The sequence below is a fragment of the Hoplias malabaricus genome, chromosome X1 (assembly GCF_029633855.1).
Source record: "Hoplias malabaricus isolate fHopMal1 chromosome X1, fHopMal1.hap1, whole genome shotgun sequence".
In the NCBI taxonomy this organism is placed as follows: domain Eukaryota; kingdom Metazoa; phylum Chordata; class Actinopteri; order Characiformes; family Erythrinidae; genus Hoplias; species Hoplias malabaricus.
The window spans coordinates 5,896,690-5,924,465 of record NC_089818.1 but is presented as its reverse complement, the minus strand read 5'-3'; the positions used below and the strand labels follow the sequence as shown (position 1 = coordinate 5,924,465).

Genomic DNA, 27,776 nt, shown 5'->3' with positions numbered 1-27,776 from the left:
AAATACTGCAGTGTTTAATGCATGAACATTTTAACTGGCCTTTTCAGCAGGCTCACTTTACGTTCATCAATAATTATGTTTCCTCTGTTAGCATAATGCTATTTCAAATAGTGCATCAGTGGCTTTTCAATTGGGTTAATTAGAGATTGTAACAGGCATTCAAATCATGTTTTTTCTTTATTTTTGTCTTGAAATGAAACTCACTACCAGGAAACTCACTACACCTTCTTGTGTGCGTAGGGTTGCCAACTTTCTGAAATCAAAATAAGAAACACAGAAGCCGGGGGACCAGTACGCACTTGTAAATCCTTTTTGAGTGTAGTCAATCAGATAAAACATTTTATTATCAGACATTTATTAAGCCAACTGCCATCAGGACTGTCAGTGCCTGTCAGTAGCCTTTTTGAACAATGGCAAAGCAGAACCTGTCCATGTATTTTGCAAATAATCTATTACCAGTTTAACTGTATTATTTTAAATTGTTCATTAATTATGATCTGAAGTGAAAGAATCTTATTGGTCCAAGAGTCTATAAGATTCATCCTCATTACATCATATGTCCAGTCAAAATGTCATCAGAGCTGTATTTCCCAGTTTTTGAGTACTGACTCACTGCTCTCAGCGCAAATATGTGTCTAAGATTCAGTGTTGAAAAAAAAAAACATTTTTTTAAAATATTATGTTTAATTTGGAAGATTTGCAACAAGCAAGTTCACAAGTAAACATACTATTCCTCACCTTAATTTACTCTAATAATAAGATAAGTTTAGGTAAGGTGAAGGATAAGGTTTCTCAAGTTCATGACCCTCAAATCCCAAATGCACAGTTACGTTTAATGGACAAAGCTCTTTCCTTCTAAGTCCTTCCTGGGTAAGTATACATATAGGATATACTTCAGGGTAATATTACCTACAAGTTAAGGAAAGGCAATTTTATTTACAGCACCCTCCATAGTTATTGGTACCCCTGGTTAAGAAGTGTTCTTTGGTTTCTAATACATTCTTTTAAAAAAGGACAACAATGCAAAAAATAGAAAAATCTAAGCTTTAATTCAAGTGCGTTTATTTGGTGCGAAAAAAAAACAACACACATTAAGAAATAAATCTTTTGAATGAAATCATGTGTGCCACAATTATTGGCACCCCTGGTGTAAGTACTTTCTACAACATTTTGCCAACAAGCCAGCACTTAATCTTCTCCTATAACTCTTCACAGAATACATAAAGATGGATCTTTGACCATTTCTCTTTGCACAACCTCTCGTCCAGAGTCCTGGGTCTTCTCCTATGCACTTTCCTCTTTAGCTCACCCCACAATTTTTCTGTTGGGTTGAGGTCTGGGGACTGAGATGGCCATGAGAGGAGCTTGATTTTGTGCCTTGTGAACCATTTTGAGTAGATTTGTCCACATGTTTAGGGTCATTATCTTGCTGAAAGCTTTCGGACAGAGGCCACCAGATTCTGATTCAGATTCAAAATGTCCTGATATTTCAAAGAGCGTATGATCCCAAGTATCCTTAAAAGGTTCCCAGGTCCTTTGCAGGAGAAACATGCTCACAGCATCACCGATCCTCCCCAATACTTAACAGTGGGCATGAGGTGTTTATCTGCTTCCTCATCCTTGGCGTTATGCCAGACCCACTTAGGGTGTTTGTTGCTCTATCTTTGTCTCATCTGACCAAAGCACAAGGTCCCAGTTTAAATCCCAGTACCGCTGGCAAGCTCCACCCATTTACACTTATAACTCAGAAAAGGCTTTCTCCGTGCATGCCTCTAAACAGCTTGTTGGCATGGAGACAGCACCTGATGGTTGTTTGAGAGAACCTCGTAACCCCAAGATGCTACCATTTGATTAAATCCTCTTACAGTGAGCTTTGGAGAACTTTTTACTTCTCATACCATCTTTCTCACTGTGCGTGGTGGCAAGATACACTTGTGTCAGCTTCCAGGCTTTGTCACAGTTTGTCACAGCTCCAGATGTTTTGAACTTTTTGATGATTGCTTTGACTGTAGATAAGGGCATCTGCAGGTGAGTGGCTGTTTTCTTGTAGCCATTGCCTGATTTATGAAGGTTGACACACATCTGCTTTACTTGAATAGTGTGTTCTCTTGTCTTTCCCATGTTTAAGAGTGAGTAAGAGAAATAGGCCTCTGTGTAAAGCCATATTTATACCCCAGGGAAACAGGAAGTGATGAATTACTAATTACAGGTTCCTAGATACTTTGATATTGATACTTTATACACTACAGTAGAAATGACATATATGGTTCAAATACATTTATTTCCAAGAAATTTTTAAGGTGCCAATAATTGTGGAACAGGTAATTTTATGCGAAATAATTATTTCTTAGTCAGGATTTTTTTTCACTTTAGTTTTTTTCTAATTATTTTCAGAGTTAGATTATGCTTCTGCAATAAAAAAAATATATATATTTTAATGCTTTTAACACATTTTAACTAGGGGTGCCAATAATTATGGAGGGCGCTGTACAGAGTATTTTCATGCATTTATTCAAAGTTAAGCATTGAACTCCAGTATCATCAAAGAACTTAAAATGATATTTAACATCTACAGAGTCCCACTGCTTGTTCTAGAAGGCAGTGGGCTACAGTAATTGTTACTATCCAAAGAAGAGCACTCCAAATAAACCCTCCTCTCTCTGAAAACATGCATTGTTTAGGCTGTATGACATTAAAAGGATTTCCATCCTTTATCAGTGTTAATCAAATTGTGTCACACCTATAGCGTCAGAGACTCCTACATGTGCAGTGACGCTTGTTTGATATAAAACTGCATGTTTTCAGAAAGAGGAGGGTCTGGAGAGTTAATTTCACTATGGGTTTGTGTTGACAAAATGTATTGTTTAGGCTGTATTCCATTAACACTACGTCTATCTGTAATCAATGTGAATTAATTTCACCTGTGTGTGTGTCACGTATAGTGTGAGAGGTTCTTAAATAGTGATGCTTGTTTCATACAAAATTTTGAAATACTTTAGAACAGTTTATGAAATTAAATATTTATTTGCATAATTACAAATTGTAAGGTATTAAACCCCAGAGTCTTTTATTGTGAAAAATCAACTTCCAGTTTCCATGGGAATCTAATCACTAGTCATGTAGTCATGGTCCCACACAGCCGCGATCCATTCTCCCTCTATCATAGAGCTGCCTTGTTCCACTGCCACGACTTCCTCCTACAAATAAGTCTTTGAGATGAGCCTTCACTCAACTGTACACAGACTCCCTAGCTGACCAAGTCCAACTAAAATGGCACTGTATTGCTCCTTTCTTCAGTATGTTTTGATTTTTTGGTGTAATATATTTCAATGTCCTGCAGGTCAAAATGGGAGCTACACACTTGCGTGCTGTTGCGAATTAGTTTGAAAGTTGGCCCCTCATTCCTACTAATTGCAATTTGCCATTTCTTTCTGAGATCCACATCTGCTAGGAATGAGTGGAAACTCAAATATGGCTGTGTTTGTTTAGATTTAGCAGTACTCTACAAATAATACTTGCTACTCACATGTGCCATTGCGAATAAGAAATTATTTTACACAGCACTGTCCAGACTGGAAATGTAGACTCCAGAAATGAGAGAAAAGCCTGTTGGTAATACCTGTTGACTGCTAGGTCCCTCCTGTGCAGTAGTTGCCGCTATGTATCAAAAAGACTTGTAATCCACTTCATTGTCTATATAAATCCACCATTATAAAGAGAAAGAGGAGAAGAATTGCTCAGGGAAGAACAGCACCCAAGATGTTGATGGATGGTGAATAGTGTTGCCAACCATACAGTAAAATATGGAATTGTCCCATATTTGGACACTAAAAGATGCGTACTGTTCTGAACCGAAACGGGTGCGTTTTGTTCTGTATTTTTGAGGCCACACTAGCTGCGTTCCAAAGCCTAGACTGCGACTGAGGTAGGCCATGTCCTCGGTAGGACTGCCCTATGAAGACTCCTTTTTTGAGACCTGATCACATAAATAGTATGGTCTAAGGAGGCTGCGTCGTGGCATCACCAGAAAGGTCTTATCCGCCTTGAAGCACTAACATAACTGTAAGTTAAAATATTTTGTATTTGCTTTTAAAACTTTACATTTAATATGGGTTGAAAAATAACAAATACTACTAAACATATGATTTCTGTGGTATTATAATATGCCAATAAGTTTTTGATTAAATATGGTATAGAGACAAATCCTTTACTTAGTCATTTTACATTTTACAAGGTAAATAATTTTTTTTTTTTTTTTTTTGCAGTATCTTGTTTATTTTCTCCAATGCACCGTTCGTGCACAGAGAATTGTGGGTAACTGAGGGCCATGAAGGATATGTCTGTTGCGTCATTCCAATCGCTCTGAACGTAGGCTGCATTTCTCGGCTGTATATGAAGGATCTGCGGCCGAGAAATACAGCTGTGCTGGGCCGCAGCCTAGGATTTGGAACACAGCTACTGTTATGGCGATGGTTTGAGACAGAACTGCGTCTCAATTCAGGGGCTGCATCCTTCAAAGAACGCATTTGTAGACCAAAGCTGAAGCAGAACACAGTGATTATTTCTGTAAAACATGGTTTATAGGGGAGTGCTATTGACAAAAATTATGTTTTATCTGATTTACTACAGTCAAAAAGGATTTACAAGTGCATATTGGTCTCCCGCCTCTGCGTTCCTTATTTTGATTTCAGAAAGTTGGCAACCCTAATGGTGAAATACTCATTCTGAGGTAAGTTTTAGAGTTTTGTTGTGAGTCAGAGTCATTTTTTAAAGTCACTTTTATGTTCCAATGACTGTTGAGTGTTGAGTCAAGGAGGACACATGGCCTCAACATTGATGACTATGCGAAACATTTTTAAAACTACTTTTATGCTCTTCTGAACTGAGCATTAGGTAACTTGGCACTTAGTCAGACAGAGGTCTTAGTCTTGGTGCTTGCTTGATTAAGCTCTGCAATATGTTCATGTCAAGATGGCATCATTGGTTTATTTTAAACAGACAAATTGTGTGGGTATTTGCATGCATTCGTGTTTTTACATTTATATATTGTACATTTTGTACACTGTTAATAAATTGCAAATTTCATACACAAATCTTAGCACCTGTGTGCTTAAGATGTACTTTATGAAAACATAACATTTGCAGATTTTGATTGCAAGTGATCGTGTTTCTTGAATATTCATTGTCTTAGTGTGTGTAACCCCTAAAATAGCTTTGGCTACCCCAAGGATAAAAGTCTAGCTCTGACGTTGTCTGTTTGAACTAACAGTAGAATTATAATTAATTAAAATTTGTCTAGTTGTTAAAGACTCTTCAAATCCAAAAGCACAGAATGAATGGCAGATGCAGATGGTATAAATCACTTAAATGCTTTAAAACACACAGCGTATAAATGTATTTTTTAAAAACAATGATGTGCAACGAAAATTTAAAAGTCACTGAGTTCTGGAGAATGTATTAGTGATGAGACTCCAGAGCGTCATAAAAAAGCAATGAATCTCTCACCTTATCGTAGTCTTCGTCTTCACCTTCCTGTAAATGAAAAAGACCAACAGCTGTGTCTCTGGGAAAAGGTGACTCTATTGTCTTAAAGGTTCTAGTAACACTGGACAGTGTGTGAAGTGTTGGCTGTGTTCCATTACCTGTGCTTCCTGTTCTGAGAAGGCTGCTTTCTTTTAAGAAAAGAGAAAACAACATTAGACACACAGACCTATATCAGCTCCATTAGCACATCTCACAACATCAGACCACAGCTGTGTCAGAATCTGTTCCCTATTAACTGCATAGTGCACTATTTTGCGGTTCCGAAAACATAGTGGACAATTTTCATTGTACTCAAACAATCCCACAATGCACTTCCAAATATAATGTACAACACATGTAGTGGATAGCAGATACACATAATGCACAGTGCTGTTTATTAAAAGGTTGTGTCTGAAGTAGTTCACTACACACCTACACTATATAGTGAGTAATGTAGGGAACAGTGAGGAAGGGTCATTTAGGACACATAACAAACACCTCACAGAGCATGAGGCTCACTAAACGCAACGCATTTATACTCAGAATGAGTTCTTATTTTTTTTTAGACTTCACTAATTGAAGTTTACTGAATATTAAATATATTCAGCTGCTCTCAGGAGATGGTGTCAGTGCGGAGTGAAACTCTGAAAACCAGACACAGTGCAGTTAGTTCAGCACAACAGAACATTTAAAGTTCAATCAGCTCCAACAGTAGCGTTTCTGAAAAACAGGGAACCCATCCATTCAGGAGGAAGAACAGAAACTGGTTACAGAGTGAAAGGGTTAATGATCCATCAGGAATGAAGGAGGAGCAGAGGAGGAGTTAGCAGGATTCGAGTCTAGAGACCAGGGAGGAAAGTATGTTAATGTGGGAAGGAAGTTGAAATTGCAAATCTGAGACTCAATTTACAGTTTCATCTTCTGATTGCTTGTCTTCTGCCTCTTCTTCCATCACCTCTTTCTCTCTGCTGTTTTCTCCTGCACCTTTCTCTCTCTCTGGATGTGGATCTCCATTCTGTTCCTCTTCAGGAACCTCCTTCTAAAAACAACAATGTGGCAAGATATGTTTCAGCAGAGAGAACCTTTATGTTTAATCCAGTCAAAGCCACAGATTCTGCAGGATTAGAGATTAGAGGTTAGACGATCCATCTGAAGGGAAACTGTTCAAGAAAAATTTGTGAAATATAACAGGGCAGAATGTTTCTGTCCCCTTCTGCCCTTGTCCCAGTGCCCGCTGGTTTAGTTCTTACCCTTGGTCTGGTGAACTGCCCCCCATTTTGATAACTCCATCTGTTCAATCCAGGCCCTCCCTTGTTTCGCATCAGGACCTGCATTTGCTGCCTGGACTGAAACGTTCTGGGAATGTTTCTCTCCTGTTCAGTTCCCAGGCTCCACCCCTTAGCAATGACTCTCACCTGCAGCTGCTCATGGACAAATAAACTTGTCTTGTTCCGTGAGGTCTCTTCTTTTTATTGTGTTTGTGTGTTTTGGACCCTTGTTTGTTTGTTAGTTTAGTGTTTATGGGTGTGTCTGCCTCATGTGTGACTGTCTGTATTTTAACCCTTTGAGGATTAGTCTGTATTAAGACAAAAATAGCAAGTGACATCACAGTATGCCCCACGGTAAACAATTTGTCTACACAAAGTGGGCAAATTAAACTAAATATTGTGTGTTTGTGTGTGAGTGTGTAAATATCCAGCTGTTAAATGCAATAACTAGAAAAACAACAAGTAAAATAGGGTGAAATTTACATCAGCGCTTCCCTCACTCCGTTCTCCTACGGAGTCTGTTACAAAAAAAAAAAAAACAGACTATTTATTGAACGTAGAAAGTACATCAAACAAGAATGTAGTTAACTCTGTTTAGCTTACAGTATTATTTCTTTTCTTTTGTATCAAATAAATAATTAAATCAGTAAATGAAGACTGCTGAACAGACAGAGCCTGAATTTGGCCGTGAAAACTGGCTTTTAATCACCATATAAAGAAGAAAAACAGTATTAGTAGAGCGGACGGTCATTATTAAAGTGCTGAACTTCTCCCAGAATCAAATGCCACACAGACATATACATACACACAAATAGACACAGACCTGCATATACATACAGACAGATATAGACAGACAAAGAAAGCTAGACAGATACAAACAGATAGATAGGTAAACAAATTGCAAGATGCATATATTAACAATACATAAGATGTGAATTTCCTAGTATTAACATATACAAATGAGAGTAAAATGCCAACCTTAAACCCCGGAGGAGGGGTCAGCCCCAAGAATTCATAAACCACGTTGTCCTCCTTAGCGTCGAAAAACGTGTCGTAATCCTGAAACACACAAAACATAATTGAGCTCTTTCCCCTGAACACACTTCTACACTGGTGCAGCAGGTAGTGTCACAGTCACATATCTCCAGGGACCTGAAGGTTGTGGGTTCAAGTCCCACTCCGGGTGACTGTCTGTGAGGAGTTTGGTGTGTTTTCTCCAGGTCCAAAAACACATGTTGATAGGTAGATTGGTGACTCAAAAATTTCCGTAGGTGTGTGTCTGTGTGTGTCGCCCTGTGAAGGACTGGCACCCACTCCAGGTTGTGCATCTGCCCTGCGCCCAACGATTCCGGGCTCCAGACCCACCATGGCCATGAACTGGATAAGCAGTTACAGAAATTGAATGTACAAACACTCTTCAGGAAGCACTTCTGAGTTTTATTTCTCTTTTGCTCAGATTTGTGCTGCTCTCACTCAGATTTTCAGAGACTGTTTATCTTGTCACATCTAAAGCCACTCTGTGCTCGTGCCACATTAAATCGTGTAATTGGATTTACATTACATATATCTGCAATTCATTAATTACTAGACACAATTCTAAATTAAGATATCTCTAATTATATTTTGACTTGATGAAATAACAATTGGAGATATTTTTAATTACATTTTGAATATTGTAAATGACATCAAATTTACCATTAAGTTCTATGGAAGCTCCAATTTAAGACATATATTGAACGAAAGTAATGACTAGTCAAAAATAAGTTACAGAGATACAAATTTGTGTTTTTGACTAGTCAGAAAACCTTTTTCAGATATCTTCAAATAAATTACAGATATCTTGAACTTATTTTGTATTTCTGAAATCTTAAATGACATTAAATGTAAAGTCAAAACTCTGTTGTAGATGTTCGATATCTAATTAAAGATAGTCAGACTATCGTCAGAAAGTGATTTAATGTTTAAACGGCTTGCCATACGAACACTTCAAATCTATGGAAGTTACATCAAGCTAATGACCTGTGTTCACCATGAGCTTCACAACCTGTGAAATCTGTCAATGGTCTAAATCTGTAACCTTTTCTTATTGGTTGTAACAGCCAAAAATTCACTTTAGTTAAAATACCACCCATTGTTTACCACCAAGATCATTTTACGGTTTATGAGAATGGTCATTGCACAGTGTAATATATCCGAGCCCATCCTTTACCTCCAGGACAAAACCAGAGGCCCCAATTTCAGACACGTTGCAGGTTTCAGCAGATTTTCTGTTATTTAAGTCACAGAGATTAATATTTTAAAAATAAACTGCTGATTTTGTTGTATAACTAAAGAACTAGTTTGTAGTGGCCAAAGAGCCCTAAGGGCCACACACTGACCCCACAGTAGTTCTCCTCGTTGAAGATCTGAGGTGGCAGGGGAATCCCATTGGATGGCTTCTTGTCTCCGGGAACGTTTTCCCTCATCCACATTCGGTTCTCTTCGTTAGAGGCTATGTCCAGAGATGCGTATTCAATTTTTAAAGCTTCCAGGAAACCAAGCACATCTTGCTGTTTCTTTTTAATCTGTGAAGGGAATAAACTATATGTTTAAGGTAAAACTGCACTTGAGATCATATCTGCTTATTACCTTGTAGAACTTTGAGATATGTTTCAAATGTAAATCATAAATGTGATATTTGAAATATGTTTACAGTATATATCAGGATATGTATTTAAATACAGACACAGAACACTAACCCAACATTTTAAACTGCATTAAGAATAACTTTTGGTAACTTGGTAAATTTAAAGTGTATTTACCCCTTACTTACAGTGTACCTTCCCTTAACTTCCTTATATGCATCAGTAAATCTAAAATATTTACCAGCCAGCATTTTCACATGTGCGGTCTTCCACGGCACTTACAGAGCATCTCGTGTTTTATGGTGTACATTCCGGCATTTTAAAGGGGACTAATTTCCGATTTTTAACGTGTAATTTATGGTATAAATTCTGTGTATGACAGTCATTGTTTTTTGTGTTTATTCAGCCGGCAGCTTTACTCACATTCCAGTCGTCCTCATTGACAATTCAAGAAAACATAAATGTTACTATGCAGTGATAAAACCTCATAGATTATGAAACTGTTGTGCTGAATTAATTATTGCTATACATTTTTTGTAAGAATGATTCATTCATGTATACTATATATTAACGTTTATAAAACACAGAATTTAATTTTATTCCCAGATCCTGATCTCAGTGAGTAACTGCTGCAGGTTTGGAAGGTGATCCACAGAGATATATAAAGAAACTGCAGGGGGCCTGAGGTCTTTCACTCCTTACCCAAGTTAAATGTTTATTTCTGTTTAGATACCAAAGTTCATCTAAATCTAGAGTTTAGCAGAACTAAACAGTGTTAGTACTGTTAATAAAGGTTTTTGAACAATGCTGCAGCAGTTAGCCATAGGGGATATAAACCCACTGGATAAGGCCTTATAGAGACAGAATGAAAAGCTGAACTGTGAAGCATGTCTTTGCTCACCGCTGTAGATCCTGAAGAAGAGGCCAGGAAAACTTTGATAACCATATTGAAAGTGTAAATAGAAGCAAGAGACGTTGTAAAAAGCCTGGAACTGGAGCACAGTGAGGGCAGAGTGAAGTTATTTCTGTACACAGCTCAGCGAGGGGGGCTGTGTGTGGGTGGGTGTCTGTGAGGGTCTCGGTGGCTGAGTGATTGGCAACTTCAGCTGTCTGTTCCCACCGAGGGCACTTCAATTAGACTGAGGCAGAAGTGGACAAGGATAAAAATAGGCCAAGTTACATTCTTAGCTCCTGGAGCATATCTTAAAAACTCTCAATTTTGTGAATGTTTGAAAGCCACACATGAACAAATGCTTCCCAGACAGCACTGCTGACCCATGTCAGCCAAGAGTGGGACATATTTTAAAACACACATTTGGCCCATATGTGACAAAACATATCTGGCCCACTTTCAGTGCAGACTGGAAAACTACTGGAAAACTACATGACAGCCAAAAGCGGCCCACATATAACAAAACTTATCTAGTCCACATGTTCTAAATCATATCTGGCACAGATATGGCAATGCTGCCTTTGGGCCAAAAGCGGCCCACATATACAAAAACTCATCTGGCACACTTCTGGCATAGAAATGGCAGTGCTGCCTACTAGTATGTCAGCCAGACGTGGCCCACATATAATGAATCTCATCTGGCCCACATTATAAGTGTAAATCATGGCCATTAAATTAAATTGGAATATAATTTAATTTTAAAGTTTTTTAAAAATGCACTGCATAGGTCACCTTGCCTGTTACAATCAAAATTGTACACAGTAACAATTTGTGTTAAATTAACAACACTGTTACTGTAATAATTGAACACTCTCACTGTTAACATTAATAGTGTTGATTTAACGCTGAAGAATTTCCGTGTATATTTATTATATCAACATATAATAACAGATGGAGTCATTCATTGCATATGATTTAAATGTGCTAAATCGAATATTATAAAAAAAAAAAACTTTACTTTCTGTTGAAGAAGACAAATCTACAAATTATTCCGGACGAAGCAATAGCCTTGGTCAAGACTCAAATGTACACAATGCTGCGAATGGTATTTCCTTTTTATAGATGTGCATTTTTTAAACAAATGTCGGTGTATAGCTGACTCAGAGTCGGCTCAGAGTCACAGTCAGAAAACGGCGCTGGCCCACAGCTGGCTCAGTGTCACTTTTCTGAGTGTTCTTCGTCAGTCTCATGGAGCAGTCGTGTTACACCGAATTCTGTGACTGTCGATTTCTGTGACCCTAAAGGGCGCTAATTCATGTCCAGCATAGGGGCCACAGTTTCTGACAGCTGCCGTCAGAATTTGTGACCCCACTGAATATTAATTACATTAATGTCCTTAAACCTGAATGTGGAGATTCAGTTGGGGGTCACAAATTCTGACGGCCGCTGTCACAGATTGTGACCTCCTATGCCAAAGCTATGAAGTAGTGCCCTCTAGGGTCACAGAATTTGGTGTGACACGTTTACGTCAGGATTCTGGTATTTCAGCGTAATTTCATGCTACTTTCGGTCTGTTCTCTATCCCACCTACAGTGTTAACGCAGGAAGCATGTTCTGATAAGGCAGCATGCTGTGGTAGGACACACGGTAGGACGATTTGTAGCATAGATTTAACAACAGTGACAGATGACGTGCTGATTCTGTACAATTAGAAACAGTGCGTAAAAACCCAACCTTATTATAATGTATTGTCGGGCCAAAAAGGCTTTCTGCTTTAAAGCCTGACTTAGCTTTGTATATGTCTTCCCTGATAGCAAGGAGACGGCAGACCACTGTTGGCCCACTGAGGGCAAAGATGGAGGTCCACTAGTGTTTCGCAGTGTTTTCTGGGTGGACCGCTGGTGATTAAATAGTTTTAGACAAAATGCTAAAAATACACTGATATACTACCATATGGCCACAAAGGGGAGTATGTGTCCACAATTCCATTTAGACCTAACAGGTGGTGGTGTCTTTCTGATTCCAAATGCTCTGTTAGGTTTCAATTCTTAATGCTTGTATTTATTTTCTCTGCCACAATTTCAGATCCCAATTCACATATATAACACTTATGTTAGATACATTGAAATTTGGATCTCAATTCACATATATATCACTTGTGTCAAATATATTGCAATTGGGATGGTTAAAGTAAGGACTGTATATGTTTTGGGAAAACATTTTATATGGTTAAAAAAAAACATGTTTCCATACAACCCAAGTCCCTCTGATCTTTTTTCTGTAATTACAAGTGTAAAATTCCACTGTGTTTGACTGGAATATATTGGAAGTTGGATCATCAGATATTGGTTTAGGAGTGAGATATCTTCAAAGTAACAGCAGTTTTCTCTAAGTCTGGGTCTCATCAACTCAGGGTGTGAGTTTGGAGAAGATTGAAGAAAATAAATAGTTTCACTCAAAAAAACTTGAAGGGTAACACCTTTTAGTTTTTTTGAGTGAAAATATGTATTCTCTCCAATCTTCTCCAAACTCACACACTGAGTAAGATAGACCCAGAATTAGAGAAGAGCGTTTGTAAAAACCTCCTACGTTGTTCTGAAGCTGAGATCTGACAATCCCACTTCCAATATATTCAAGTCAAAAATATATATGGATTTTGGACAGTGGACTTTTACAACTCCAAGGACAGATATGAGATCAGGGAGCCATGGGATGCATGGCTAAATGTTTTTTTAGGCATTAAAATTATGTCTTCCCAAAAAGTACTCTGATGATAATATGTAGTGATTGGACACCATCCCACTTATTTGACACAATATATATGTCACGCTCTCGTCCCGTCTGGTCTGTTTTCTCAGCATATGGCTTTGTTTTGTTGTTGTTTTAGTCCCGCCTTTGTTCCGCCTCCTTGTTCGTCACCCTGGTTATTTGTCTCAGGTGCGTCTCGTCTGTGTTTTGTATTTAAGTCCCCTTCCCTCACTTCCTGTTGTCTTTCATTTGCTCTTTGTATTGTTTGCTATGTTCAAGTTGTACGGTTTCTATCCATGTTGTTCTCGTGTTTGTTTCCAGTTGCTCGGTTTGTTAGAATCCCTAGTTATGTTGTTCCTGGTTCGCGTTCCTAGCCTTGTTCTTTCTTCGATTCCTGTTTGCCCTCGAGTTCGTTTGTGTTAGTTTTGTATATTTCGTGTAAAATAAAGTCTGTGTTATTAGCGTGTGCATCCGCATCTTTCAGTCCGCACCCCACGTCCCTAACAATATATGTTAATTGGACAAGCTTCCCACTTCCAATATATTTGATACATTCAGGATATATGGTAATAGGACAAGCATCCCACTTGCAATATATTTGACACAGTATATATGGTAATTGGACAAGCATCCCACTTCCAATATATTTGACACCATCAAGATATATTGTAATTGGACAAACATCCCACCTACAATATATTTGACATCATCAGGATATATTGCAATTGGACTGGCATCCCATTTTCAATATATCTGACACCATCAGGATATATGGTAATTGGACAAGCATGCCACTTACAATATATTTGACACCATCAGAATATATTGCAATTGGACCAGCATCCCATTTCCAATATATTTGACACATTCAGGATATAAGGTAATTGGACAAGCATCCCACTTACAATATATTTGACACCATCAGGATATATTGCAATTGGACCAGCATCCCATTTTCAATATATCTGACACCATCAGGATATATGGTAATTGGACAAGCATCCCACTTACAATATATATGTAACCTTGGGATATATGCCATCCCAATCCCAATATATTTGCCTATAATGGAATATATTGGAATCAGGACGTTCCGGGAGCAACCTGGTGGATTGATGCAAAATTGCGGGTAAAAGACCCAAACTTTGAGGATTTTTAGCTCCCACCGCTTGCGCCCAGGACCTGACCCCGGGCTCGGCAAAAATCGTCTAGGGGGCGCTGCGTGCTAGGCTGATAAGGTCTGCCAAGTGACATATAATATATGTGGATTGGTATGGTGTGGTACTACGAAGAGGTAAGCAACTGCTATTTTCTGAACTAAATCGCCTTTCGGCCTAAGACCCCACCACCACCTGTTAGGTCTAAATGGAATTGTGGACACATACTCCCCTTTGTGGCTATATGGTAGTATGGTGTATTTATGGAATATAGTATCAGTGTATTTTTTTTTATTTTAAGTTAATGCAACATATGATTGGTCATTTCAAATGGTACTCAGGCAGCTAATACTTAACCTTTTCCATGTTACATGTTTCAGATTATTCCAATTTCGTCCAACATTACTGATTATACACAGAGTCTTGTACAAAAAAGAAGGCAGAGATTTGAAAACGTTGAACATACACATGTATCATTGTCACAAGCATTTAAAAACATTTTGAAATTGTGGTGGAGAAAATAAGTGCAAGTATTAAGAATTGAAATTTAACAGAGCTTTTGGAATCAGAAAGTAGTTTATTTAACCTTAAGTTGGTCAACATACAATAGCAGAGAGTACTGTGTGAATTTGGACAAAGAAGATGTTTTCACAGAGAGTTTATATAGGTAGTTTATACGTCATAACCATAAGATAATCACTCAATGTTTCCGCAAGCTTAGTTTCCTTAGAGACATCTCAGTTTGATATACAAGATGTGGTTTGTTCTGATAAAGAGCTGACCTCGAGCTGACCTGACATACACTTAGTTTGTGAGTTCTGTTGACGATTGGAAATGAATATACAGACAAACAAGCAGACAAGTTCTTTCAACAGAGACATATAAAAATTACCATTACAGAAATATGAGTTTGGATATCCCTATCTTACTAAGAAAAGTCGACAAGAAATGTTGTAGAGTAAATCAAAAGCTGTTCAGCAACTTATAGCATGTTTTGGTTCCTTGTGTACAACCAGAGATACAACCCTTATTAAACCACAAAGTTGCTTCAGAATATAGTGCATCTTGTCTGCCCACTGCAATGGGCTCATCCGCGCTACATTTTACCAGCCGTAACTACGAAACCTCATGTATTTCTACACACTTATAGAGCAGGCCAAGCCATTTAAAATGAAAATAACCTGTTTTCAAATTAAATTATACTAGAACAAATATAAAAAGGCAAAGTAATTTTCACTATTAGAATTAACTCACACTCATTTTCCTTCAGAAAAGGGTACTTAAATATCAGAGCTTTACACACTTGTGCACACTCATTTGTAGATGTATACCTTTGAAGCATAATTTAGAACAAATGAAAAAAAAAAACAGAGGAATTCAAGTTTATAAAGTGTATTGGACTAAAAAAAATTAAACTCGTAGCCTAATTAGTGTATACTAAAATACCTACATGCAACATTGAGCCATGCTTTGGTACTGCGATCTTATAATGTTTTTTGAGTTGTGGCTTTTCTGCTACAGACGGCTCCTGCATTCGAACTCCCTCTTAAAGCCGACAAATAGAAGGTGAGATTTTCACAAATTTGAGCGCTGGTTGGGTGTTTGGGCTGTCTGATGCAGAAAGAGTTGCACCGAGATAGACTCATTAGTGTATGCAGTGTTGTGTTGATAATGGTGTTGGATAAAGTTTCTCCGTTCTAAATTTTTAACTATAGTCATATTAATATAGAAATGAAGTAAATAAAAGGGAATAATGAAGAAAACCGTAAAAAGGAATAGAAGAAAAGGAAAGGAAAAGTTGAAGTATAAGTGTAGAATAGCTTAATTAGTAACGATAGGGTGAGCTAATGATGACATGCACATTTGGGTAAACAGGGCCCTGTTTTTGCTTGAAACTGTAAGACATGAATCACAGTCATTGCGTGAAAGTAAGCTTTGAGTTATTGTGGAATTAGATTATATTGAAATAGTGAGAAGCCCTGGGCCCAGTGGCATTTGGTTAAAATGTATTTAAGGTTAAAAGGAAAAGGAATATAAGGAATATAAGAGGAATAATATAAGAGGATAAGAAGGTAAAAAGATAAGATAAAAAGGAAAAGAGAGAATAGAGTTAAATAAAAAGAGGACGCCCTGATTCGGATAAGCCCTTGTGGAGGCGGGGATAGCCCGGCCGTAAATTCTGAAAAATTCACTACGTGATTTTTTGGGTCAGTTTGATGAGAAACTGGAGGTGTGATGCAGAGATTTAATTAGGGGAGCCCACTCGAAACACTGATGAACACTGTATTGATGCTGCCTCTTTTTGAATTATTACACCTCATAAGGTAGCATAAATTAAAAATAAAGGAATAAGGAAATAAGGAAATAAAGGAAAGGGCGTCAATAAAAAAAGCATGCTTTTAATGTGTGAATGAGTCGACTATGAGAATTGTGTTGAAAGGGATGGGTGTGTGTAAGCGCTGTTTGGGGGATGTTGGATGCTGTGTATGTGTGTGTGTCAGTGTGAGTGTGTCTCTCACCCCCTCCCTTTTCCCATCCTATAACTTTGTCCCTTAGTCTGTAACTATGTGTGTGTGTGTGTCAGCTGAAATATTTTTTTGGGGAGAATAAGGAGAAAGTGGGGGAATGATCAACCCCCTCCTTTCTTTGTTTGTTCATGAGTGTGTGTGTGTGCTGTAAAGAGCCATACATTTTCTGTGGGTGTGTTTGGAGAAAGGGGGGAAAGGACACCTCTGCCCAGAGAGTGTCAGAGAGAAAAAGGGGGGTTGAGAAAAAGGTCATTTAGGCTTTAAGCCAATGAAGAGATTTGTTGGAGGTGTTTACAATATTGAATAAAGGGTAAAAATGTTATGAATGAACTAAATGTTGGTAAATAAAATACAAATAAGCATATTGAATGTTTATTTACTACAAAGTAAGCGGAATGTATTAAATTTCTATTTGTCTGTTTCTCTTATCCTGTGGGGTGTGTGAGAGTCTGTTTCTCACATCCTGTGAGGAGACGAGGAGCTGGCTGGAAAAAGGGGGGACGAAGTTACCCAGAGCAGAGCGGACTGCACAAAGGCCAGTCATTTCATCCACAAACTTCTTTCACAAACACCTGCATTGATACATTTAGATTAAATCATTAATAGGTCTCATTATTAAAAAGTAATAATTGGAAATTCGTTGATGTGTTTATCTATTTGCATTTAGTCCATTATTTGTGAATTTGATTATAAAGAATTAACAAGAAAAAATGATTATTTGGAAAGGGGTTTCTGATTTAAGCTTTGCTATAAGTGTAATGGGGTTGCAAATATTTAGTGGTAATCATATTTACAAGTGCTTGGTGAGCCTTAGGTTTATTAAACATTCAATAACTACCTTGTAATTAAAGAATATACAAACTTATATAAGTTTATGGTGCACTTAGTAGTTATATCACTTAGGGATTTAGTGGTGTGAATTGTATTGCATATTAAGGTTTGATTTCTCTGAAGTTGGCAAATTCAATTGGGGATAAATTTTTATTGATTGTGGTAATATAGTGGCCTATAAACAGAGGAAAAAGGAGAGAAATAATTAATAAGTGTAAGTTGGGAACATATTTAGTCATTATTATGTCAAAAATGGGCACTAATGTTTCAAAAGGGGTTTCTCCTGTTGATATAGTTAAGAAAAATAAATAATACATTTAATAAAGATTTTAATAAAAGGCATTGCAAGAATATGCGAAAAATTTTATAAGCGATGGCCTGACATAGACCAACCATGGCCCGTAGAGGGGACACTTAACCCAGATGTAATTAAAACAATAGAGGTACTTGTATCAACATACAAAGCAGGACAGAAGAAAGGGCATCAAGGAGAAAAGTGAAAGGAAAAAAGAGAAATAGAGCTTGGCATTCTCCAGTTATTTGAACAAGAGAGTCAGAAACTGATAAAGGCGGCGAAGGAAAAGAGGGGGAAAGGTGTAGAAGCAATGAATCAGCGTACAAAAACAATTGAAAAACAGATTGCAGAGGTTAATGTGTCTTTTTCACATGTGGACTCAGTTAAGGCACCACCACCTTATGAGAAGGAAGTGAAAACTGAGAAAGTCTATCCTCAGCTTCCAGTGATCAGTCAAGGCGGAAGTTATCACATTGAAGACGAAGATGAATGCATCATTGAAACAGGACAAGCAGAGACAACGATAAAACTGTGTCCGAGTTCCAAAAGCAAGAAGAAAACTCGACGTCTGCAGACTAGAGGTGAACTGAGAATGAGAAGGAGGACCATTGGAGATGAGGATCTGAGTGACCAGGAGGAGGCCATGGGTGGATATGACCCAGCCATCAGACGAATGCTGGCTAAAGCAGAAAAAAGAGGAGATGTGAGTAGAAGGAAAGAGGACTCAAGAGATGGAAGTTCTGATGAAACAGAGAATGAAGAAAGTGATGATGGATGGAAGAGTAAGGGATCTTTCTTTGAAAGAGGATTCTTTCCTGCAACATCCAGCACAAAAGGAGAAGAAGACAGACGGAGAGCTTTAAGAGAAGTAGAAAAAAGTATAGACCAATGTTTATTGAGCTTGGATAATGCTTCTAGTTCACTGGAGACACAACTGAAAGAATTGCAGACATATGAGGAGGACCTGAAAAATGAAGACACTAAAAAATCTGAAAGACAATACACATTGTGTCCAAAGAAAGGGAAAACACTTGAAAAGATGTGTCCATTGATAGTCCGTGAACGGAATTTGGAATACAAGCCTTGGCAAAATACAGATATGTCAGATATCATGGAAAAGTTGCCTACTTTGCAAGAAGGAGCACATCCTTGGATTTCAAAATTGGAAGAGCTTCTGGTGGTAACGCAGCCTGCAATAGGTGACATAAAGAGACTTTTAGCAAATCTCCTGGGAGTTCCAGCCATGGAAGAAATTCTACAGAAAGCGGGCCTAAATCGATATGTAAGAACTGCTGTTAATGATCCAGAGCTGTTTGCTGCAATCAGAGGTCGAATGTGGAGAGCATTGAAAGATTCATTTCCAACCAATGTGCATCCTGACAATATCCTGATTGAGCCTTTGGGAGAAGAAAACCCGAGAGCCTATGTGTCAAGAGTCCATTAGGTATGGAGAAATGTCACAGGAAAGGATCCAGATTTAAATCAGATGGAGCAGTCAATTTTGCGAGCCAAATTACAGAAGGGACTACCCTTACCAGTGAGAAGTAAACTGGCAGAAGTAGTGGGTCTTGGAAGCATGGCAAAGAGTGTCTATACAGATCATATAGCCCATCAAGTGGAGCTATATAGAAAGAAGGAACATGATCAGAAAATACAGGATGAAGAGACCCTCAGAAAGCCGAACCAAATACAACTGGTGGACAACAAGAAAAAAAAGAAAAAAGTCAACATCTACATCAGATCAGTCAACATCAGTCAACATCAGATGTACCAGTGACTCCCTGGCCACAGCCAGGAAACTTCAGGGGATACTTTAGAGGAGGATTCAGAGGAGGATACAGAGGACAACCAAGGTCAATCAAGGGACCTGTGAACCCTTATAGGGGCCCGAAACCAGGATTCTAGGGATGCCCGGAGAACTCATGTGGGAGGTGTCAGCTGGTAGCAATAGGGCCGGAGAGAGATCCAACAATAGAGGTGAAAATAAATAATCGACCATTGACAAAGATGGCAGATAGTGGAGCTGCTTTCACCTGTATTCGGCCTGAAGATGCTATACACCTCCCCAGGTCTGGTCAGATGATTCGGACAATCGGGTTTGAGGGAGTAAAACAGCTGATTCCTCTCACAGAACCAATTGAGATTTGCTATAAACATCTGAAGACTACAATACTCATACTGGTATCAGAAAATACACCTATTGCACTTTTGGGAAGAGATGCTTTGTGCAGACTGAACTGTACAATAAAATGCACACCAGACGGCTGCCTGGTGGAAGTGCCGAGTGAAATGATTGATCAATTGATGATGAAAACAGAGACTGAAGCTTATGCAGTATTTTGTATTGGAAATCTTAGGGAAGAATTCTTGGAACCAGCCAAGATGTGGGAGAAGTTTATTGTAGCAAACATGCCTGATGCAAAGACTCCAGAGTATCCATTTCATTGTACACTGAAATATTTTAAGGATGCTGAACAATCAGATGCAGAACAATGGCTGAGTCATCAACCAAAGCAAGTTTAATTACGTTCATGTTGCATAATTTTGGGACCACAAGGAGCTGCTATGAAGATAGACAAAAATGATTACTTGCATAAAGAGTTTGAGATGGGAAAAAGTGTACCACATGTGACTTTGATGGTGTCTGAAGATTGTGAGCAGAAACAAATAGTGATGAATATTTATTCATCACTAGTGAACAATGATGGCAGAAGCAGAAGAAGTTGTCTTTAAACTGCTAAAAGAGAATCTTTCCATCTGGAGGAGTGAAGATCAGCGATTTATTAAGATTATGATTACTGCTCAAGGACAAGGACAGCCACAAGTCGTCAGGATGACACATGAATCACTTTACAATGAGAAGATGGATTCAAACTCTTTGAAAGAGGAAATGCTGCAATATGTTCCAAAATGTTTATGGTCACAACATAGCACTGACATTGGATTTGTGAAGTCAGCTCAACCAGTGAAAGTTGAACTCCGACCAGGAACAAGACCTCCATGGAAGCCTCAGTATCCTTGAATGAAGAAGCAATTAAAGGGATCGAACCACAAATCGAAGGTCTTGTGAAAGCAGATGTTCTGAAGATAACACAGAATCCGCAGAGTAATACACATTTGTTGCCTGTGAAGAAGCCAGATAACTCTTATCGTTTAGTACATGATTTGAGAGCAGTAAATGAAGTAGTAGCAGACTTTCCAGCAGAAGTGCCAGATCCACATGTTTTGCTAGCCCAAATTCCTCCGGATGCAAAGTATTTCACAGTAATAGATTTATGTGGTGCATTTTTTAGTGTTACACTAAGTATAGAATGTCAGGGTTTATTTGGGTTTACATACAAGGGACAATTCTATGAGTATAAGAGATTACCACAGGGATATAAACATAATCCTCACATTTTCAATAAAGTATTGAAAGATGATTTAGTTGGGGTAGATCAGAAGTTAAAAAGTACTGTCATTCAATACATGGATGATATTCTTTTTTGTGCACCAGATGAGGAAACATGTCATAAGGATTCAATTACTTTGTTACAGATGCTGGCAGAGAAAGGGCATAAAGTCTCTCAGAAAAAATTGCAGTATTGTCAGGAAAGGGTAGTTTATTTAGGCCAGACCATAACACAGGGACACAGATGTATTTCTGATAAGCAGTTAGAAGCTATTTGCAAAGCTCCCAAACCCAGAACAGTTAGAGAAATTATGACATTTTTGGGTATTGCGGGGTATTCCTCAGTTAGTTTAACAAGACCTTTGAGAGCTATGATTAAAGATACAGGGAATGCTCAGCTTTACTGTAATCTTTCCTGGACACAGGATGGCCTTTTAGCTTTTGAGACAATAAAACAAAGATTACAAGAGGCTCCAGCATTATCTCTGCCAGATTATTCTAAGAATTTTTTGTTTTATGTGTCCACTTCTACTGGAGGAAAATATGCATGTGCAGTTCTTTGTCAGCCAACAAATACGGGAACCAATCCCCAACCAATTACTTATTATTCAACTGCTTTTTCAGAAGTGGAATTGGGGTTACCAAGTTGCTACAGAGCAATGGTGAAAGCATCATCTGTCACGATGGGTTATCCAGTGACAATTCTTACCCATCATAGTCTTAGAAATCTCTTAAACATTGGTAAACATACTCTAACTATGCCTAGAATTAGAGATTATCATAGGCTCTTAGAACAAGATAATGTTACCCTAGCAAGGTGCGTCACAGTAAATCCAGCTGAGAACTTGCCAACTTCAGAGGATGGTGAGCCACATGACTGTGAACGAGACGCAGAGAGGTATTCGAGACTTAGATCTGATTTGCAAGCTCTTCCATTGCGTGAGGCTGAAGTGGAGTATTGGACTGATGGGTCCTGTTACCGTGTAGGAGATAAATTGAGGGCTGGCTATGCAATAGTAAGAGCCCAGGGGACCGACTTTGTTGTTGAAAAGGCTGAAGTAATTCCACAGCCATCTGCACAACTTGCTGAACTTGTGGGATTAACAGAAGCATGTTTGTTGGCTGAAGGTAAGTGAGTAAACATATACATAGATTCGGCGTATGCCCATAATGTGTATCATTTGTTTGGATCAGTGTGGAAAAACAGGGGGTTTAAGAAAACTGATGGGTCACCAATACAGCACATGGGGTTAAATTGGATAGCAGCGCTTCCATTAGCATTAATGGTGTGTCGCTCAAGTGAGCTGCGTGATTTACACATGACTCCTCATGAGTTGATGACAGGCAGACGAATGCCAACGCCATGTTTGCGTACAATTGGGAAAGGTCCAAGTTTAGCCCTTTTAGAAGATGACATGAGAACATATGTTTCATACTTAGCTAATTTACATAAAAGAATATCCACATACATTTCAGAAAAGAAAAGAAAAGAGGAGGAGCAGGAGAGGCTGGATGAGCAAAGGAAGAATAAATTGCAGCCTGGAGACAAGGTGTTTGTAAAGTTATTTAGAACAAAATGTTATAGTGAATGCAGAGAAGGACCTTTTGAAGTTGTTCGCAGTACTGGAACGGCGGTTCAAGTTAAGGGGTCTCCAACGTGGTATCATTTATCTCACTGTGTTAAAGCACCAAGTGAAGAGAAGCCTTTCTCAAAGGGAGGAGAGGTTGCAGGTTCAGGAGAACCAAAAGAACATGAGGGAGAAGAGGTTGAAAATAACATGTAAGAAACAAACCAGAGTAGATCTCCTTAAGAGGAGATTGTCCCTGGTTTGGATGATGTTGATGATTCTGTGTATATTTCTGACGATGCCAGACATGACACAGCAGATTGTAAACAAGACAAAAAGTTTGGAGAAATTGAATTTCAATATGTCCCAGAAACAGCAGGTCCCATTCCAGAAAGAAGTAATTCCATTTCAAAACAGTTCAGAGACTTGGATCAAGAAAAGAGTCCAAGACCAGTTCGGAAAAAGGTTGGACCTAAACGGTATGAGAAGTTAGTGAGGGGGTAAATGGATCACATCTAACTACACTAATGCCTTTGATAATTTCAACAACGTCATCACCTTTCAAGACGGTGGTTAAACCCTTTGGACCCGCATTTTGCGGGGTGAAAAACACACCTTATATAATCAGCTTTGTAAGTCTTGAATGTCTGAATGCGTCTGTGAGCTCCGTATATCGTTAGAAAGCGCAGATCCTACCGTTTCTAAAAATAGTGCTCTCATCACGGTGCTGTGAAGCCTCTAGGATCAGAAAAAAATATCTATAATCAGAAAAAAAGGTGCTGCAAAGGGACAAGAAAGACGCTGTTTACTTTCAGTTTCGTTTTGACTCACATAATGTCAACCCACGCTGTCTCTGGGCAGAAAAATATGAGTCATCAGCAAAAACATATTCCTATTATTAATTTATAGTTTTTCAAGGTTTTTGTAGGTTTCACATCAAATAACACTGCATTAGATCAACAAATATAAACTAAAAAGCTTAAATAATGATTTATTGTGTGTTTTCTAAATAAACAAGTATTATTTCATCATTTTTTAAAAAGATTATAATAATAATAATAATTGTAAATATTATCAGCATCTGAGAAAACTGCCAAAGTACCAAAATGTTTTTTATTTGTTGAGATATTGTCCATATTCGCCCTGAACTAAATTCCTGAAAGTCTGGGCCTGCTGTGACTGTCAGAACTTTATCAGTCATACATCCCAGAGCTTAGAATATCAAGAAAAACCATGTCCGTCTGATGCTACAAATTTATTTTGCCACAGTAATATGACATGTAATAAATTAGCATCAAAAATGCTTATGTTTTCAACTAAAAGACACCTCACACTAACAATCTGTGTGAAGATATCCGATGTGGGAATATGATTTCAAGGCTGTACATTGAGAAATATGAAAAAAAAAAGCAGGCGCTAGGTAAAATTTTGGTCAAAACATGACAAATTTATAGAAAAATTGATTTATCGGTCAGCATGAAAACCTCAAGTGATTACATATTTGAGTAGCAAAGGTTCTTTAGAAAATAAAACAACATATTGAATATGGCTATGTCACATAATTACTGTTTAAATGCAACTGAAAGAGGCACTGACAAAAAAAACGGAATAGCAAAATAGCTATATATAAAGGGTCCATCGAGTTAAAGCTAAATTAGGTAAATCAGTTCATCTTCTCTGTAAATGTGGAAGATTTAATACAGGGAGTAATAGTCCTCCTAAGTGGAAAAATAGTCGTGGTAAAGAAGTGGTGTTAACAGGACCTGAAGTTGATCATTTGCCTTGTGACCAGAGAAAGTATCTTTTGTTTAATGCCTTTAGGTGGTTCAAAGTTAGAGATGATTGTTCAATTCTTTTACGTAATGTTACATGGAAAGATCAAGGGGAATACTCTTATTTGGAGCCAGAGCTTAAATTTGTGCCATTTCAAAATGTGTGGAGAGAAGGGTACATAACTCGTACAGTGATAGTGATGATAAAGGACCAGAGTCCTATTGAAGTTTTTACATCTACTAAAAGAATTCAGGACCAAACCACTTTTGATATGCCACTTACTACTTTAGATATGCCATTAAAGGAGATCAATAGTACTACACTGCCAATGATAACTTCTCCTTCGGGTACATCTGAATCTATCACAACTGTTGAAAGTGGAAAAATAACAAGATCACATAATGTTGTAAAAGTAACCCAGACTCCAAAAGTAATGTCCTTTCCATTACAGAAGAATGTAAACATAGCACAGGGTCCAGAGTTAAATATGGAGCATGAAGTGAATATTAGTCAAGTGGCTTTTGAAGCTAGAAACCTAATGTAAGACATGGATTCAAATGGTTTAGAAACCACTCAGAAAATCACTTTAGAAGGGCAGAGAGAGTTTTTTTTTTAATTTTGACTGCACCTCTGAAGAAATGACTGACCATTGCCATGCATTACAGAAAAGAGAATCAAAGTGGAAAGCATATGGATTTGATTCTTCAGTGTTACAAATCACAGACCCATGGGCATCTAGAAATGTATGGTTTCAGCAAATAACCCATTCCGTAAGAATGATGTTGACTGGTCCATGTGTGGTGAAAGTTCCATCACCAAGCACATGGCCATCAATTTTAGAGACAGTACCAGAACCACTGCATGCTATGTGTCAATCTTATGCTTTATCATGGTTATTGTATCAGCAAAACTCTGAAGAAGATAAAATAATGGCTTTGTCAGTGCATTTGTTTAGACCTAAATTGATTGATTAAATTGTACTTGGTTGATGAAGTTGCCATATGTGAATTTCCTTGATCAGCATGAAAATGTACTGACAGCACGACCTGATGTGATGGAAGTAAAATCTGTGGAGACTAAAGACAGTTTTTGTTCCAATGATACTCACAATGGACAGGGGATGTTTATGGGAATATCTGATTGTGCTCGTTATAAGATGCATTTTAAAAAGCCTAAACCTAAGGATGCTTTGCTTAAAGTGAATTTTCATACACCAGATAGGAAACAGAGTAGAACATTAATGGTGCAGTATGACATTTTGCCTGTAAATGTGACTATAGGAAATTTTAAGGATACTTGGTGGGTTTGTGGAGATAAAGCATACATATTTCTACCATATGGGTGGACAGGCTGTTGTTATATGGCAACATTAAAGCTTCCTTATGAGGTTTATACTCTCCAAAAAGTTGAAGCAACTGATGAAGGGAATTCTGAAGGTAATTCTGTGAGAAGACAGAAAAGGGAAATGGCTCAGTTTCATAACTTGGAAGCATATCATTGGAGAATCAGTATAGGAGAAAAATGGGGTATAGGATTATTCCCATGGTATGGTGTGACATTTTTAGCAGATCATATAGATAATATTACGTACACTTTACAAGGGTTTGCTAATGAAACAATAAGAGGGTTTCAGTATTTGTCAAATACACAAAAAAGTCACAGATTAACATTGTTAAAACATGACATGGTTCTGGATTACATTTTAGCTAAGCAAGGGGGTTTATGTGTAGCTTTGAATCTAACAGGGGATGCCTGTTATACTTTGATTCCAGATAATTCTGATATGACTAGTGTTATAGAAGCATTGAAGCATATAAGGGAGGCGTTTGGTCCATCAAAAGGAGCTGGATGGTCTGTGAATGCTTGGTTATTGGAGAAATTAGGACCACTAGGAGCAATGTTGGCTCAAGTTTTTGGAGCAGCTCTTTTAGCAGTGTGTAAAATGTTTTGTTTTTGTACACTGTTGTTAACTTGTGCAAAAGCTATGATTTTTGAAATGGGTTGGAGTTGTAATGCCTGGAGATCAAGTACAGATGACAATTATTAAGTAGAACTGACTCAGACAAACATGAGGAGGAAATTTTGGAAAACAACCTGGTGGAAGGATATCCATTTTGAATATCCACTATTATATATTTTTCTATTCACTTACATGACATTATTCTTTTATTTTGTTAGGTTTATTATTTAGTAATCAATTATAAAGGTTGTAGGATGAAGTATACACTGTAGCTTATAAAACTTATTAATCCATTAGTATTACTATTAAGTTTATTTCAAATCAAATCAAATCAAATTTATTTGTATAGCGCCTTTTACAACTGACGTTGTCACAAAGCAGCTTCACAGTTTCAAAACAGAACATATAAATCAAAGCCCAATGCAAGCAAGCCGAAGGTGACAGTGGCAAGGAAAAACTCCCTCGAGGCTGGAGGAAGAAACCTTGGGAGGAACCAAGACTCACAAAGGGGACCCATCCTCCTCTGATCAAACTATTTGATGTTTATTTGCATCTGTCATTTTTGCAAAAGATACTGGCTGTTGTTTCTTTCTTCCAGAAAGAAAAAGGGGGGAAGATCACTGTAAGGGAGGATGGTTGTTCGAGATTCCTGAAATGATACAGGGATCCAAAAACTCAAAAGAGGACAGTAAAACAGAAGGACTTTGATACAAGAATGGTGAAGACTTGCTGAAGCTCAATATGTCATCAACATCACATCAGAAGACAAAATTGCTGAAAAGACAATATTATGTTAATGTTCTTATTGAATTTTCTATTATTAGTAATCTTTGATATTGATAAACCATTATACGGGTGATATTAAAAATTGTAACAACTGTTTATTATGAAGACTTATAGACTCATGAAATGTAGATGTTAGGGCCAAGGGGTGTGTCAGGTAGGGACAGGTCCATTGGAAGGTCCGATGGGTCGACTAGCCTGAATTTGGACATTGGTTTGATTTTATTTTCTGAGATTTTCATATACATTTACTCCCTACAGATATAGAATAAATTTAATTGGACTGGAGTACAGTTTTGTGATCGCCTAGGCAGAGGGATCATGGGGGAATTTTTCCTGTCTAAAATGTTTGAAGGATTTTCAAGAAAGATGGCTGCCTGGCAGGTTTGTTCACCCTCACACTCCATGAAATGTTGTTACATCATAATGCAAGTG

The 27,776-nt window shown here is 37.9% G+C and overlaps 1 protein-coding gene across 4 annotated transcripts in view; it reads right to left on the bottom strand.

The window, feature by feature from the left end:
• Positions 1–23,627, bottom strand: part of LOC136675839 (adapter SH3BGRL-like) — a 34,495-nt gene extending 10,868 nt beyond the window's left edge. For 2 of the 4 annotated variants that reach the window (XM_066652611.1, XM_066652613.1), the window contains exons 1-6: positions 23,522–23,627; positions 9,170–9,355; positions 7,770–7,850; positions 6,434–6,562; positions 5,643–5,672; positions 5,506–5,532 (exon numbers count right to left, since the gene is read on the bottom strand). In XM_066652611.1, the coding sequence (XP_066508708.1) occupies positions 5,506–5,532; positions 5,643–5,672; positions 6,434–6,562; positions 7,770–7,850; positions 9,170–9,355; positions 23,522–23,545 (477 nt within the window). In that variant the 5' untranslated portion in view covers positions 23,546–23,627. The remainder of the gene's footprint in view (positions 1–5,505; positions 5,533–5,642; positions 5,673–6,433; positions 6,563–7,769; positions 7,851–9,169; positions 9,356–23,521) is intronic. The other 2 variants (XM_066652612.1, XM_066652614.1) reach the window with 2 other exon arrangements.
• Positions 23,628–27,776: the final 4,149 nt, after the last annotated feature.